The sequence below is a fragment of the Henckelia pumila genome, chromosome 4, assembly GCF_033568475.1.
Source record: "Henckelia pumila isolate YLH828 chromosome 4, ASM3356847v2, whole genome shotgun sequence".
Lineage (NCBI taxonomy): Eukaryota > Viridiplantae > Streptophyta > Magnoliopsida > Lamiales > Gesneriaceae > Henckelia > Henckelia pumila.
In genome coordinates, this window is record NC_133123.1 from 180,910,845 (window position 1) to 180,929,125 (window position 18,281).

General features: G+C 34.8%; 1 protein-coding gene across 1 annotated transcript; it reads right to left on the reverse strand.

The window, feature by feature from the left end:
* Positions 1–42: 42 nt before the first annotated feature.
* Positions 43–15,167, reverse strand: LOC140860218 (potassium transporter 7-like). Its single transcript, XM_073263107.1, has 10 exons — positions 14,719–15,167; positions 13,608–13,836; positions 13,246–13,494; positions 13,021–13,071; positions 6,555–6,815; positions 5,109–5,161; positions 4,883–4,997; positions 4,439–4,693; positions 2,049–2,571; positions 43–915 (listed from the first exon to the last, which is right to left on the reverse strand). Exons 1-10 carry the CDS (start codon positions 14,983–14,985, stop codon positions 384–386), a joined length of 2,535 nt encoding a protein of 844 aa, XP_073119208.1. The 5' UTR covers positions 14,986–15,167; the 3' UTR covers positions 43–383.
* Between the last annotated feature and the right edge of the window lie 3,114 nt (positions 15,168–18,281).

Here is an 18,281-nt window from a genome sequence, read left to right on the forward strand (position 1 = left end):
CCAACAAAGAGACGCATAATACAAGTGGAACAAATAGCCCTCTGAAAGAACTGCAAATCATTGGTTCAGACCCATGCTGAATCGCCCTCTCCACCAGTCATTTACTAAAAAATAGTGATATTGAAATGTTACCATCAAATATCAATACTTCCCACCTCTCACGAAACAGATACACCATAACTACAAAATTTTCAGAAATAATTTAATAAATAAATGAATAACGTCTGAAATAAGCTGAGGATCAGTACCTTGGATTCTAGAACTACCTGAACTCTGAAATTTGCCACCTTAAGTTTGTCGTGTCCACAGAATCCGGACTACGACGTTTCCGATCACCAAATGAAAGTTTCTAATCACCAAATGGGATCAACTGGTTCTCGGGCTTAGACCATGTAAGTCATCCCCACCTGTATCAAATGTGAATGTGGAACGCTCAAATTGGCGGTACCCCTCCTACAGTTCTTTCTCAAGAATGCGTAGAAATAATTTACAACAAGCTTCCTAATAAACCAAGAACTTTTCCTTGCTCGAATGTTTCCGTGCCCAAGAAGATACACGATTCCAGACTCCTTCGCCTTGCCTAAAATAGAAAGCTCCATCTCAAGACTTTCTTGAGCATCAACAGTCACCGGCTCGGTAGAAGCTAGTTTTACCTCTTCTGAGGTGCTTGCTTCTGAAATGAAGTTGTTTCTGTTATTAAACTCATCCAGAAAAGGGGCAGCTAGCGAATAAAGGCTTCCGTTGGGAGCTATCAAAAACCTCGACATAGAATATTCCTCTTCAGATTCCGAGTCATCTCCCTCGCTTTCCAGCGACCGTTCTTGAGCTTCCCGGCGAATAAACTTTTCAAGGCTCTCAATCAGCAATTTTTCAAATATCTCATGGTTTTCTTTTCGAACATCCTTGTAGCCATATCTGTCAATTGCAGAGTCAGAGAACCATGTGGTCAAAATCTTCATAAAATCAGCTACTAGTCACACCAACAAGCAACGCTACTATCCCCGAATTCGCGAGACTTGGCTTAGTTAATGACAGGATAAAGAAGAACTAATGCATATTTTGGAAAATCATGTCTGACGTATTATTGAACTAATTCAATGACATTGAATTTAAAAACAAGAAGTCCACTATTTTAAGTTAACAAATTAACAAGCACGATTGTCTTCAAGTCTCAATTGCAAATTAACATTCCAAATCCATGTGAATTGAACATTGAGGACTTTTTTTTCAGCTAAAAGCATTATTGAACAAGATTTAACTTCAGGATTCATAAGAACAGATTGTGAGAGGCTCTAATCAAATAAAACAAATGAAATGGACATGCTACCTTGCCTATCTAGATGCCACTTTGAGAAGCGTTAATATCCGAAGAGTGAACAACAATGCATCAAGTAATTTTTTCAAATGTGTTGACATTAATACATGCTTGAAGTTGTTACAAAAACCAAGATTTGAATTTGTTCAAAATGAGAGAGAGAGAGAGAGAGAGAGAGAGAGAGAGCATCAAGTAATTTTTTCAAATGTCTTGACATTAATGCATGCTTGAAGTTGTTACAAAAACCAAGATTTGAATTTGTTCAATACATACTTTTATCATTCCATCCAACATACTATTAAATTATCCACAATAGAATGCCAGTAGACAAGTAGTCTTATCGACACTTTTTTTATTTTTTTTTTAGAGGACTTGTAAATTTATTAAGAATAATCATTTAATACAAGCTCAACCAACCACGAGGGAAATTCACCATTCACCCCCGTACAAAAATTATTACCCCAATCGTCGCAGCTCTAATTTCATTACAAGGCAGAAAACAGTGATGTTTATTTTGAAATACTGAATGAGCTCTCACTATATTTTCCACAATTGGACTTTGAAATATCCATAGAACTACCAGAACAAATCAGTGATATAACCTCTCACTTATTAACATCAGTTATCTTCAAGTACCAACCCCCCAGCCACGATGAGTGAAGGCATGCATGCTCAAGGACGACACAAGCACACAAAAACTAAGATTATGAAACACCCTTGAGAGAGAAGTTACCTAGCAATGCAACGAAATAAGTGGTAGCTTCTGGGGCAGACTCGTGTGAATAGAAACCTTTCACTTTGAGGCACGAAGGATGCAGTGACATACTTTATACATACAAATATAACCATTGAATGCACAGCCGGTAAAGTGGTAAGAAAATGACCAAATATAGCTGGTACCCCTTTTGCTAGCTCATTGTAAAGCAAACCAACACCAGGAGCTCTCACGGTACCTAGGTTGGGACCTAGTTCCCGCAACAAATCCATGGACATCTTTTGCCTCACCTCTGTTTCATACTTCAGCTTGCTCCCATAATTCCAGACGTACATTATTAAAAATATGACAATGGCAAACACCAATATGATCCAACTTCCATCCCCCACACTCCATAAAACTGAAGAAAAAAAGGTCAACTCCAAACCCAAGAAAATGATGGCAAAACTCAGCACAATTAAAATATTTGTCTGCCATATGAGAAGCATCACAAGAGTTACTAAGATTGTGGTCATCATCATGACTCCAAGTTCTGCAATGCCTGTAAGAAAATCAAATTAGAACAGAGATGCCTGTCTGATCCTAGTAGAAGCACATATTCATGTAGGCAAAAATATAATGGCATCATAAACGTGAAGCTGCAGCTACTTCTACTTTGAAAATCATCAATTATAAGCTGAGGTAACTTAACAAAATTCCATATTAGATCTTCCAGCAGATCATTATAAGGTAGAAGTCACATGAATATGTGACAGCTAACCAATGTTGTAAATGGCGGGAGGGGGATTTTTTTAGCAATGTTTAATAGGCAATTATGTATAATCATGCAATGTAATTACGAATAGTCAAAATTTTGTGTAATACATGTAATTATAATATTTATGTCTAAAGAAGCTTCATACAATATATACAATCTAGACAAAGTGCAAATAAATATATAAATACAAACTAACAACATAATTAAGGTGGTGGCAGATGGCGGCAGCGGCGGATGGAGGCGGTTTTAGGCAGGTGGTGGCTGATGGTGGAGGACATTTAAAACCAAAAGTAAATACAAAAGAGAGTGATATCTAAGATTTTTAAAGTTGATTTTGACTGATTTTTAAAATTATTTGACTTTGATAGTTGACTGGGATTTTAAAATCATTGACTGTCTCGGCCGCCTGCTTGCCCCCCCCCCCGCCGCCGGATGGCCTCGGACCGCCTACAGAAAGGCCCTCGACCGCCATTTAGAACACTGCAGCTAACACTAGATTAGTCAGCCAAAAAAGCAGGGCCTGAAGCACCAATGATGTGCTCATCCTATTAAAACATACAAGAAATTGTTTAGCTTGACAAATGATTGAATGGTTTAATGATGAAATAGTGGTGATCAAACACAAAGCCTAACTAGGGATTGTGAGAACATGTAGCGCTGGAAACAACAAATTTTCAAATATACTAGTGAATAATCTGAATGCATGGCTTTGTAAATCAATTTGGATACTGTAGCACTTGGCTCAACCTTTTCAGACATAGCTTTTTAAGGTTTTTTCATTGAAACAAAAGCAGTTTTTGTTTTGATAAAATAGTGAAAAATAGCTATTTTTAAAAAGAAACTAAAATTGAGAAAACTACATTTTCTCGCTTGTGGTTTCCACTTTTTTTATTACGTTTTTGAGCTTCTCTATCTAAACATGAGTTTTGAAAAACTAAACTTATATTTAATCCAGCTTATATCCAATCGAACATTATGTCCTCAAATTTGGTCGTTAGATGTCAGTCGTTACAAAATGACAGGTTATTTTGTAGTAAACCAAACATGTCACTTCTTGTCTCCGCTCTCTCAAAGTTTCGTACCAGGGGGACCAAAGGCAAGCAAAAATGCCAAAATCATAACCCAAAACCCAATATCAGTGCCCAACCAACTCAGTAGGAGCAATTTCAGGAAGGTTTTGGGCCAACACAAATCAATTGACCTTAACCTTATAAAAATTACTTACATCCATCATATAAATTTTCTGTGCTCCCAGATAGTTACCAGATAGAAGGAATTTTCAGGTTATTACATTTTTATGAGAAATAAATATAAGTAATTATTGGTTTATTGTTTTTGTCTTGAATTTGAATTTTACTCAAAACACTTTAATAAATGTCATTTTTTCCTTCCATATGTCTTTATTGAAAGGCCAGCCTTTTGCATCTTGTGCTCCAAGTTTCCTCAGTTCCTTGGTGTGCCTTGCGTTGCGCCCTGACAGCTATACGCTAAAAATGCTAAGTAATTGGCCTTTCTCAAGATCCATGTGAAAAGGTCTAAATTTTACAGAAGACTAGTTGCATACAAGCACAGCAATGCAAAACCAAAATGAAATGGGAGGATCATACGAAGCAAATAAACAAACTCCAAATAGATGTGGTCTGAGAGTTACCGTAAGCATTTCCAATCTCATATATACTTGAGATATTGCACACCAACACCAGTGTCAATGCCAGCAGAAACCAGTTCATGACTGGAATATAAATTTGGCCCCTGAATTTCCTTGAGGTATGTATAATTTTAAGACGTGGGAAGCATCCAAGTGCTATTGACTGTTTAATACAAGAGAAAGTCGCTGTAGTCATAGTCCTGCTGGAAATCAATGCAGCCACATTAGCTATGAGGAAGACAGGCCAGAAAACTCGAGCTGCAGCAGATACCCAAGAAAAATCTTGAATTAGCTTGCAATTAAAGGTCAACCTCAAAATAATTGTCACCATCTCAAATTTCACAACACTAAACTGTGACAGGAGGAGGGAACAATATCAAGAAAACACTGATGCAAAATCGAATGATCAAATACATCTTATTCATAGTTAGTATAATTCATATTTACTTGGAACGGAAGAGAAAAAAGCCTGTGTTGTATCCTCATGGTTCTCCATGAGATAAGCAGCTTGACCCAGATAACCCAGAAGAAGGCAAGGTAACACAAGAAACACAAACGTGAGCTGCCACAACAAGTTATGTCCTTTGTGAGAAAATAAAGAAAAAAACGAATCTTCTATATTATCCCACTAAAAGGAACACCAAAAGAATAATGGAAGTAGCTTTATGTTTACCTGAACTGATCTCACAGAAAAATAGCAAAGATCTGCGAACATTGCCTCAGAACCTAAATCACAAAACTGATAATCAGAAATAAATCACATTAGCTGCTTTAATATAATTATAATAATAATAATAAAGACAAAGCTGAATTTGAAATCTGAGTGTGTTGGATTTCTGATAAACTATACTTTAGCGTTGATGTGCAGTTCTAACACAATTCATCAAAGCAAGCTAGCACCCAAAGCCTGTTGGTTTTTAACCACAGACAACAACAAAAAAACAAAAAAACAAAAAAACAAAAAACAAAAGAGCATGGGAAACATTCAAGGAAAAAGGGTCTTTATCTCACAACAAAAATATGGTCTGGATCAACTAAAAGTTGGGATGATAGACTTCAAGCAATTGTGACACTCCAATTCAACCTGGATAAATATCAAGGTTGGTGGGCAAGCTTATCTAATCTCACTCATATATGTGGCCAGATCTAGCAATCGCAGTAAGTGAAAGAGTTAGTTTATGCACAATGCAAAGAAATCTCACCTTCAATAAATTTACGAAGTATTCAAGTACTTGGAAGCAAATCGAGGCTGGGGAATTCTCTACTGAATGGTACTCTGAAATGGAAGACTATGCAGATACGGATCGGGTAGGTGCAGTGTTAGGCAGAAGGTTTACTTCGGGGTATTTTACTATATTATGAGGAAACATTGTAGAATGGAGAAGAAGAAACAAAATATGGTGTCAAGGTAGAGCACACAACGTGAATTCAGATCAATGACATTAGGAATTAGCGAGGAGTTGTGGGCTAAGATCATACATTCAGAAATAATTTGGGAATGACGGAGCTCCACCAACCAGCTTGAGGAGGTGTTGAAAACTAGAAATGACAGGATTAGATTTTTTTCTGCACAGCTATACAGAGCGAATTACGGCCGATTTTGTGGATCTGATTTAGAAATATGGTCTGTATTTTATTATAGGATCTGTAGCTATTCTGTTGTAGCCTTTCTAGAATAGATACTATATTTTCCAAGGATAGATCCCTAAGGCTGTATACATGTATACATATTCCTCTGTATCAAAATAAAATGGCAAAAATAAAGAGTACATTTCTCTCTAGATTCATCCCCACAAAATTGAACATTTTTATTTCGTTCGAAGCCCTTCAAAGTCATCCCTGAAGTCTATACATATTCCATCACCTTTCATTTGTCAAACAACCTTTGGCATTCAAATGTATATGATCTTGGTGAATTAGTTGAAAAAATCACGAAGAATTTAATGGTTCGCCCACGATATTGTGAATTATAAATGAGGATAAAGGCCAAACAAAATATTGTCACAGAAGTTGATGGAAAACTGAATTTCATACTACACAACATTTTAAAGCTAGCCTGACTTCAGACAATTGCAGAGTTCCCTTGAAACATGAAAATAAGACCTTATTCAGAACATACCTGTTGCACAAAGAAGACAGCCCCCTAAGGAATACCAGGCGTTTGCTGAGTTGCGCTTGAAGAAATAATATATGTGAATTGGATTAAATGCCCGCAAAACTTGAGAATCATATTTTATGATGTTGTATATGCCAGTGGCACCAAGAGAACAAAACCATATAAACAAGGCAGGACCTATTACAATTCCCATTTTACTTGTTCCATACCTCTGGACACTGAATAAAATTATAAGAAATGAAACTGAGATCATCACCACGTGATCTGCAATCCAGAAAACTAAAAACTTTCAATAATCAGCTATAGTGCATCAGTCAAATGAATGCATGGCCGTTAGACAAGTAATGGTATGAGTAAACTTTAATTCATTTAGGAAGCTAGTTCTATACCTCGAGAAATCACTCAGAAAGTAGTGCCATTGGCATTTGTACATAAGACCTAACTATATTTCATTAGTATGTAGAGATGAGAAAAGGTCGGTATTGCAAGGTTCTGATCAGATCAATTATGAGTAGAAGCGTGGAGATCTTGTGGTTTACAATAGCATATTAGGTTAAATTGCAAAATTTGGAATTGATGTTTCTAGAATAAGCCCAGCTTAAGTGGAGTCGTGGAGATCATGGGATAAAGGCCATCAAGTACCTGTACCCCAATTGACTTTTGAAGAGCAAGCAAATGATACCACCACCGATCCTAAATTTTCTAAGTAAGCATCTCCTTGAATCTTTCAAAATACCCAGTACTCAATACATTATGTAGAATAATGGAACAAAGTTAAGAATTGATTCTCCTGTAAGTATAGAGTAGATTAGATTAGATTAGATTAATTATGGAATTTAGCTAAGATTTAGTCCTAATTTTGTGGTGATTGATTTGTATCCTTTACTTGTATAAATATTGTATTCGGTGGAAATAAGATTTATTCTTCTCTCAAAACTTCATGGTATCAGAGCCTACCCTCAAAACCCTAGCCTTCTTCATCGTAAAAAATCAGACAGAACCTACCCTCAAAACCCTAGCCCCGCTGAAACAAAAAGCCCAACTCGTTAGATGACCTCCAAAACAGAACCGACTTCAGCGGTGAACCACACAGGAGTCGACAACTCTTCTCTGTTTATCACATGTCACAAACTCAACGGGCATAATTTCTCCAGTGGTCGCAGTCCGTATGGATGTTTATTTGTGGGAAAGGGAAGGACGAATATCTTACGGGGGAAGTCACTGCACCTGAGAAGACAGACCCAAAATTCAGAGTGTGGAAGATTGAAAACCACATGGTAATGTCTTGGCTAATCAATTCAATGAATAATGATATAGGAGAGAATTTCCTACTCTATGCAACCGCAAAAGAATTATGGGATGCCGTGAAGGAAACATACTCGGATTCCGAAAACACCTCAGAAACATTTGAAATTGAAGTTGCACTCCATGACCTCCGACAAGGAGATCTCTCTGTTACCCAATATTTCAACACTCATTCTCGACATTGGCAGCCACTTGACTTGCTTGAAGTTCACTCCTGGACATGTCCTAATGATACAAAGTTGTATCGGAGAATTGTGGAGCAGAAACGCACTTTCAAATTCCTTCTTGGACTGGACAAAAATCTAGATGAAGTCAGAGGGAGAATAATGGGGACCAAACCTCTTCTAAAGATCAGGGAGGCTTTCTCAGAGGTTCGTCGTGAAGAAAGTAGGAAGAAGGTTATGATGGGAACTCAAAGCCCTGCCCCATTACTTGAAGGATCTGCCCTTGCAGCAAGAGGGCCTTCACCAAATAGCTATAGTGAAAATCGCCAGCAAAAGGGGGAGACCATGGTGTGGCAACTGCCAAAGACCTGGACACAATAGAGAAACATGCTGGAAACTTCATGGAAAAACAGCTTATTGGAAGCCACGTAAAACATTCAAGGAAAAGGAAAGTCGTGCCCATTATACCACTGCTGCAGAAGAGACACCAGCCCAAATTGAAAGCTGCCCCTTCACTAAAGAACAACTTGATATACTCCAGAAACTCCTACATCAAAATCCTACGCCTCAGTCGAGTAATCTAACTTCTGGAACAGGAATGTTGGCACATAAAGGTAAATTATCAAATGCCTTTACAGTGAATAAGCAACACGGTCAACAATGGATTATTGATTCTGGAGCTTCAGACCATATGACGGGAGATAGAACTGTATTTCATGACTACAGCCCGTGTAATGAGAATTATACAGTTCGTATCGCTGATGGATCTCTTTCAAAAGTTGCTGGAATAGGTTCAGTCATGGTTGCAAAGGATCTGAATCTGAATTATGTCCTTCATGTTCCTAATCTGGATTGTAATTTATTATCAATCAGTAAATTAACTCATGATCTCAATTGTGAAGCTAAATTTTTCTCCAAGTTGTGTGAATTTCAGGAATTGGATTCAAGAAGGATGATTGGCAGTGCTGAGATGAGCTCCGGACTCTATTTCCACAAGGGTGACACTCCTCGCAGAAGACAAGCTCAAAATGCAAGTTGTGTGTCATCTAAGAGCCAGCCAAACTTAGGTCCTCATGTCAATAAAGATAGTGAAATCATGTTATGGCACTATCATCTAGGACATCCAAATTTCTTTTATCTAGAAAAATTGTTTCCATCTTTATTTATCAATAAAAATTCAAAATATTTCAGTTGTGAGACTTGCCAGTATGCGAAACATACTCGAAGTAGTTATCCCAGAATTTCATATATACCTTCTCACCCCTTTGCCATGATTCATAGTGATGTATGGGGTTCCTCAAAGGAAAAATATATAACAGGAGCTCGGTGGTTTGTATCATTTGTAGATGATCACACCAAATTGACTTGGGCATTCTTGATGAAAGAAAAATCAGAAGTTGGGTCAAATTTTTCAATATTTCACTTTCATGATTCAAACTCAATTCAAAATCCAAGTCTTGAAAACTGACAATGCCATAGAATATTTCACTTCAGCTCTTGGAAACTTCCTCTTGAGTCAGGGAATAATCCACCTAAGTTCTTACGTTGATACCCCACAACAAAATGGGATTGCTGAGAGGAAAAATAGGCATTTGTTGGAGGTAGCAAGGTCTCTCATGTTCTCCACTCACGTGCCTAAACATTACTGGGGGGATGCAGTTCTTATAGCCACATACCTCATTAACCGAGTGCCATCCAGAATCCTTAATTTCCAAACACCTCGTCAATCCCTTCTCCAAGTCTTTCCACATTCAAAAATCATCTCAAACTTGGATCCAAAAATATTTGGGTGCTCTGCATTTGTTCATATACATCAGTAACATCGCAGTAAATTGGACCCCAAATTTATCAAATGTATCTTCATAGGGTATTCCTCACACCAAAAATGATATAAGTGCTACTCTCCGATTACCAAAAGGGTTTATAACCATATGGATGTAACATTTTTTGAGCACCAATCCTTCTATACCAAAACTTTTATGCAGGGGGAGAATTTGAGAGCATATCAGTTTTTTGAGACCATAAATCTTGAGGATCACTCACCATTATCTTCCACTCATTCACCTTTCAGTTCTCTGCCCATTAACAGTGGTCAATCTGAAGTCATTGATAAAATTTCAGACGTTCCAGCAACTACTATACCTGAAAGTCATTTTTTTACAACCCCATCTAAAAATCAGATTCCTAGCCATTCTCAAACAACGCAAACTGCAAATAATGAGCTTCATTTTTTACACGAGGAGAAGAAGACCCGAGAGGATAATAGAGCAGCCAGCTCTTCCCACATTTGACCAGGAATCTCAGCCGAGTTCAAGTCCTTCTCAAAGTCACTCAGGTACAGAAGCTACTGGTCAGTTTGGTCTTGAAAATCCAGCACCTTATACTGATGATTTGAACATTCCAATTGCTTTGAGGAAAGGTGTTAGAGTGTGCACTAATCATCTATATGCAGATTTGTTTCTTATGATGGATTATCTCCTTCCTATCAAGCTTTTGTCACTACGCTTGATAGTGTACAAATTCCCAATTCCATCCAGGAGGCCCTGGAGAATTCAGAATGGAGAAAGGCAGTCAATGAAGAAATAAAAGCTTTGGAAAAGAATGGCACATGGGTTATCTCTGATCTTCCTCATGGAAAGAAACCGGTTGGATGTAAGTGGATTTTCACCATTAAACACAAGGCCGATAGAAGTATTGAGAGATTGAAAGCTCGACTTGTAGCCAAAGGCTTCACTCAATCTTATGGAGTAGATTACCAAGAAACTTTTGCCCCAGTGGCCAAACTCAACACTATTCGAGTTCTTTTTTCTCTTGCAGCTAACTTGGATTGGCCTTTACATCAACTTGATGTCAAAAATGCATTTCTCAATGGAAATTTGGAGGAAGAAGTTTATATGGAGGTACCCCAGGGTTTGAAACATCTTTCAAGGATAACAAGGTATGCAAACTCAACAAGCCCCTGTATGGGCTTAAACAGTCACCTCGAGCTAGTTTGGCAGGTTTGCAAGTTCAGCAATGAAAAAAGGATACATTCAATGTCAAACTGATCATACTCTATTTGTTAAGTTATCATCAAACAAGAAAATAGCAGTCTTGATAGTGTACGTAGAAGACATTATCTTAACAGGTGATTATGATGAGGAACTTTCAAAAATGAAGAAACATTTAGCCGAGGAATTTGAAATCAAAGATCTTGGATATCTCAACTACTTTCTTGGCATGGAGGTGGCTCGATCGAAGAAAGGCATGTATATTTATCTCTTAACGTAAATATGTCCTAGATCTACTCAAAGAAACATGCATGCTTAGATGTAAACCATCAGACACTCCGATGGACTCTACTAAGAAGTTGGGAACCGAAGAGGAAAGTGCACCTGTTGATAAGGGAAGCTATCAGAGATTTGTAGGACGCCTTATCTACCTCTCACATTCTCGACCTGATATCGGATTTGCGGTTAGTGTTGTAAGTCGATTTATGAACAATCCAAGAGAAGAACACATGGAAGCTGTGAAGAGAATTTTGAGATATTTGAAAATGACATCAGGGAAAGGACTGTTGTACAAAAAGAATAATGACAGAAATGTTGAAGTTTTCTCAGATGCAGAATGGGCAGGAGACATATCAGATAGGCGGTCAACATCTGGATATTGTTCCTATGTTTGGGGAAACCTTGTGATCTGGAAAAGTAAGAAACAATCTGTAGTTTCAAGAAGTAGCGCAGAAGCTGAGCTTAGATCTCTGACTCTGGGTGTTTGTGAAGGAATATGGATACATCGTTTGCTGGAAGAATTGGGGATATCTACACGAAAACCTATCAAGATGTTCTGTGACAATCAAGCTGCTATTAGCATTGCAAAGAACCCTGTGCATCATGATAGAACGAAACACATCGAGATAGATCGACATTTCATTTCAGAAAAAGTTGAGAAGGCAATTATACAATTGATCCATACTTCTACAAAATCAAAAACAACGGACATACTCACTAAAGCTCTTCCAAGAACTAACTTTGATTAGTCACAAGCTGTGCATGTACAATATCTATGCCCAGCTTGAGGGGGAGTGTAGAATAATGGAACAAAGTTAGGAATTGATTCTACTGTAAATATAGAGTAGATTAGATTAGATTATATTAGATTAATTATGGAATTTAGCTAAGATTTAGTCCTAATTTTGTGGTGATTGATTTGTATCCTTTACTTGTATAAATATTGTATTCGGTGGAAATAAGATTTATTCTTCTCTCAAATCTTCACATTACGTGGAATCTAAATACATGGATCCTCCACTTTTATTCAACCGTCAAGGGCAATGTCCAAACCAAACCACAGTGGATAATATAATTAGTTTGTTGACTCAACTCAATAAACAAAATCAAAACCATTGTGAGGCTTAAAGTGTTGGTATGGAAGCATTTCATGACAACTGGATTAATCTTTTAGGTTCCGTTCGGCCAAGTACTTTAAAAACGTTTTTAGTGTTTTATAAGCGAAAAAACTCAAATTATGTTTTGGATAAGATTTTTGTAGAATGTTTTTGAAAATATTTTAGAAAAAACGTTCTCCAAGTGTAGTTTCTAAATAACAATTGAAATATGTGTTTTTTATTATGTTTTTTTGAATAAAAAAACGCGTGTTAAACGAGAAATAAAAGGTTTATATAGAATAGTATTGTACTAAAAAATCGTTTTTTAAAATAATTGTCCAAACACCTTTTCAACTCTAAAAACGTTTGTATAGAATAGTTGTCCAAACACGTTTATTCTTAAAACACCTTTTAAAGAATTTTATAAAAAATTAGTAAAAACGCTATTATAAAAACGTTTATTATTTTATAAGTATTTGTCCAAACAGAGTCTTACTGAACAAAACAACGACAATTGGGATTGAAGTTTACTGACATCATAATAGCTTTAAAGCATCTGAAAAACAGGGATAGTATAATGATTTATAGATTCATGTATTTTGGAAAATGTAATTAGTAGACGAATATCAATCACCTTGCTTGATCCCAGACACTCCAATCTTTAAGCCATCAACAGCAGAGATCACTGCACAGATTGCCATAAACTTAAATTTAATTTTTTTTAATAAAAAAATAAAAATAAAAAAACAATACTTCACTAGAAATGCATAATGCACTAGAACTCTTTCTATCTTTTACTACCAAATCACTATGTTATCCAGGAAGTATTGAACATAAAAAAGAATCTGGTAAAAAGCACCTGACATAGCAGGTGTAACAACACCATCAGCTATCACCATAGAAGTTCCAGCAAGAACCAACATCAGGAGAAGCTTTTTCAATGCCACGGAGGCTTCAAGTCTTTCCTTTATCCTCAGTGACCTATCCAGCTCGGTTGATGGCACCTCAAGTCTAAAGATTGATATACGAGCATCTGATGGAAGTTGGTTGGGCAAAAGACTAACTTTAGCATGCCTACAAATCAATGAATAAAGTGCGAATGTACCACCTGCAACAATAGGTCCATCAACAAGTTTAATTCATATATAGATTATGCATTAACAAGTACATGGTAAGTGTGTTTTGTAAGTGGTGTAAAAGAACAATCGCAAGGTGATATACCTTCACCATCATCATTAGCCCAAAGAACAATAAGGGCATACTTGATCAAAGGAACCAGGATTAAGGTGTACAAAACCAGGGACAACGCACCAAGAACATCTTCCTTTCCATTGGCTGGCGCTTTGCTGAACATAACACTGAAGGTATATAAAGGACTAGTCCCGACATCTCCAAAAACAACCCCAAGAGTCAGAAAGCCAAGTACTATTTTCCTACCCAAAGTGACATTCTGCAAATATGATTTCAAAATTAAAACACCAATTCTATGCCTACAGCAGGACATTAAGAAATCTATCAAAAGGTTAATTTCCAAGGTTCTATTTCAATAGAACAGTTTACTAATAATGTCAAACATTTAACAGATGCCCGAGAAAAAAAAAACCGAAACTAGAAATTTAAGGGACTTAGTGCTTGTTCTCGCAATACTTAGAAATAGATAAAACACCAAAGTATCATCCATTTAGACCAGAGTGTTTGACATTAGTAGGATATGCAAACTTAAAGAACAATATCATACTAAAATCAAATGCAACTGTTTCAGATTGAAAGATTTCAAACCTTCTAGCTCAGAGCAATTTTCCACCAGTCCAAAAACTATGATGCCTAATTCTCATTCGCCAATCCATCAAGTCAAAACAGGGGACAGCATTTGAATAATTTTTATGAGATTACTGTCGTCAAGCTTCAAATTCTCAAAGCGAAACATTCATTGCTTCACTCTTGGCATACCAAGATTTCAGTAAGTTTAAGAGGAATTAGGAAGCTTTGCTAGAGGAACATTTTGACATTTAACAAATGGGAGGAGACACGTGTCTAACCATTGGGCAGCATACATATGAAAAACAGGGGTCGTGAAGATCGTATTAATAGGAGTACAGAACTGAATTAATGGCTGAGCAGAAATCCACTCCATAAATCAGCAGCAAAACAAAAGGTGGAAATTTTCAAATTCAGTAGCATAAGCTCGATCGTTATAGAAATTAGGCTAAAAAAATACTTGATCGAATTCAATTTGTTGAAATCAAGCCAGGCATGCAATCATGATGAGAAGGATTGACAGACCTACGAGTAGGAGAAATTTGAGAGCTTCGACTTAAAAAAACACGCGTACCTCAAAAGTATTCCTCTGAGCGCCACGAACTTCGAGTGCCTCAACGTCAAACGGATCAATCTTAGGCTCCGTACGTATCAACTTGTGCTCGGCGCTGTCTTCGTCATCAGAATTCAGGTGCGGAGGATCCTCAGCTCCGCTGCCGCCGTCTTGTTGGTCGCCGTCGGTAACAGTCCCAAACCAGTCCTCGCCTTGATACACCCACCGAGAATCAACTGAATCCACCGACGATAAACCACTCTTCCCCCTCGACGATCCCTCCGCCATCCAACAGCTACGTGGAATACATCGATCGATCCGGCAACGTAAATTTGCTGGAGCCGGTGAGTGAATTTATACGCAAATGTTGGAGACTGAATGATTGGTTTGGAAGTATGTCGCTTATCCAATTTCAGATCTGATTATTATTTTATTTGGCGGCTCAGCATTATCATTGGTCCAGTTTTGCAATTCCCAGTACTTGTTCTTCTCCTCGCATTATTATTACTGGCCGCACCGCACACCCGCAATCACACGCATCACGTAATGTTACATACAAGTTTTATGTTTTATCAAAAATTGTTATGAGATGGTCTCAAGGGTCATTTAAGATCGGTTTTTTATATTAATTATCAATTAAAAATATTATATTTTATACCAAAAATATTACTTATTATCATAAATATGGATAGGGTTGACTCGTCTCACGGACGAGACCATTTCACAAAATGTTACACATTTAAAATTATCATTCTAATATAATTAATATTCAAAATTTAAATTTTATTATAAAATATTTATGTTATTTGAGATAAAACTCAACCACAGTACCTCATATTTTTTTATTTCGTATTTATTTTTTTCTAATAATATTTCATGTTTCATATGATAAGATATACCTTGATATTTATTTATTTCATTAAATTTTTATTTTGACACAAATTTACTTTTGTTATTTTATCACATATTTTTATGCATATGAATATATGTATTTTTAATTGTAAAATATCAATTTGAATTTATGTATTCATATCTATCTATATTTTTTGAAATATTACATGACATTCTTTCTTATATATATTAACTTTTTGGAACATGTATCATGCATTTTAAAGTCTAAATTTATATGATGACTTTTGATATTCTGTCACCATAATTAATAGCACTTTTTATTTATATTATTAATTACGTCATAATTGCATTCTATAAAATAATTTATATATATTGTTCAAAAAAAATTATATATATATAGATATTTTGAGTGAGTATATTAATTACTAATAAAAATAAATTATAAATTAATTTTAAAAATCTATATTATTTTATTTTTCAAAATTTTACAAAAACAAATATTTTTTTAAAAATAAAATTCAAAATGATGACCAAAATAAATGATATATTATAATAAATATAAACACATAAATATAAAATTCTATTTTCAAGGAATTGATTAACATTTTTTTTAAAAAAAAATTATTTTTATTAACATTTAATTATGAATTTATTTGCTGTTTATTTTTAAATATTGATGTGAAAAAATATAAATATTGAGAAAATTTGTTATTTTGTAAATATTTTTTTAGCAAAAGAATCCTTTGATTATTTAAATCATATTAAATTTTGAAATTTAATTATATGTTATTTAAACTTTATTACTATTATTTATATATATATATTTTAGCGTAAAAATCCTAAAATTATTTAACTCATATTAAATTATGAAATTTAATTTATATATTATTTAAACATTATTATTATTATTATTATTATTTTTTAAAAAAAAGATAAATAGTTTGAACATCTATACAAAATCCAAGAAGACATTCATTTATTTTGTCTATGAATATGTGTCAAATAGTTGTCAATAATTAATATTCTTCACAATAATTTATTATTTTTCTATCATTAATTATCTTTCCATTTTTAGTATTGATTTTTAGGCGGAAAAATTGTTAGTTACTTTTTTTGGAAAACTATTCTGTTTTTATATAGATATATAGATATAGATATAGATGTGCATGTATATAATTTAAATTTATTTTTTTAAAATATTTTATTTAATTTTATTATTTTTTTTTGTAATTTGATAATTTTGTGGGGTTTTTTTTTAAAAAAACAAAAATTAACAATGAGCATACCCACTAAGGTGCTCTTGCTTTATATATAGTATAGATTAGTATCTTTTTGCACGCAAACAATCTGTTTTTTATAATAAAATTATATTCTAATTAAAACTATCAAATAAAATGATTGTAATATATATTAAATACAATAAATACAAAACTTAGGAGAAAAAATGGGAGAAATAGTTAAATGAAAAAAATTGAGATAGTGGAGGAAAACGGTTTATGGTGTGTGTGTGTGTGTTTTTTTTTAATATATTTATTCTATATTTTTGTGGGCATACCAAGAGACCAACTATATGTCTCTTACATATTAGTAATAGATTATAGTTATTATTATTATTCATTGACATTTTGCAAAGCTCATGTTGGTACCACTCGTGGTACTACGTTAGAAAAAAAATATTGTTTTTATAAGTTAAAAAAAATTCAAAGTATATGTTTGAATAATTATAAAATATTGTTTAACCCATAAAATTGAAGGTCATTTTATCGGTCCAAAATAAAATGATTCCCTCAGTTTTCAGTTCCTGAAAGTCTTGCAGCCCAACAATTTCAGCCCATAAAAAAAAAATCTAGATTGAGATTTTGTAGCCCTAAAAATTGGCAACATGATATGGGTTAAAATTGAAGACCAAGTCAAATGAGATCATGAAATAGTGGAGAGAAATGTGGTCCATGATGAGAAAGAGGATTAGTGGGTAGTTGCCCAAACTTTGAAGCAAAATAGACAGAAACAACAATTGAGAGGAGACTCAAAAACAATCAATCAAAAATCAAGCTCCAAAAGCTCTCAATTCTACTGCATATTTCTCTGCATATTTTTCGAATCTTCATCTGTGACGTCTCATATTTTCAAATATTTACAAGAATGTAAATGCGAAAAAGTGTGAAAATGTTTCAAATATAAAAGTGCAGGGCATGCATCGCGTTTGCAAGTTCGACAACTCGAGATTGAAATTAAAATTTAATGACTCCAACGTGAATAAAAAAATATTTGAAACAGTGATGCAACCCAACCAAAAATGATCAGTTCTCATACGGACACGCCAAAAACTACTACTAAAATAGCAAACCAAAACAGACAATTAAAATCTTAAAAAGGTAGATGAAACATGAATGTTAATAAAATAAACTTAGTGCGAAAAAAATATTTTATGAAACATTCGTGAAATTGAACATAAACTATCGTAATGAAATAAACAACATAAAAGTTAAAACTTAAAATTATTAAAATTCATCATTATGAATCTGTCATTTAAAATACTAAATCTAAACTTTTCTCAAAACTGACTTTTAAAGATCATGCATAAAATAATGTAACAACAAAATATAAATAAAAATATGCAAAGCTTATCGCTTTAAAACACCATAGGTTTGAACAGTCGTGTCATGCAATGTCTTCGTCTCTTGGACTCTTCAACCTTCCTACCAAAACTTTTAATTCACTTACTTTTCAAT

What these genes read in the sequence shown, in the direction of transcription:
- LOC140860218 (XM_073263107.1), bottom strand. Translation starts at nt 14,985, where the DNA reads ATGGCGGAGGGATCGTCGAGGGGGAAGAGTGGTTTATCGTCGGTGGAT. An exon ending in TGTTACACCTGCTATGTCAG is followed by an intron (nt 13,072 to 13,245) that starts GTGCTTTTTACC and finishes CAATCTGTGCAG; the next exon opens with TGATCTCTGCTGTTGATGGC. An exon ending in CTGTCTTCTTTGTGCAACAG is followed by an intron (nt 5,162 to 6,554) that starts GTATGTTCTGAA and finishes TTTGTGATTTAG; the next exon opens with GTTCTGAGGCAATGTTCGCA.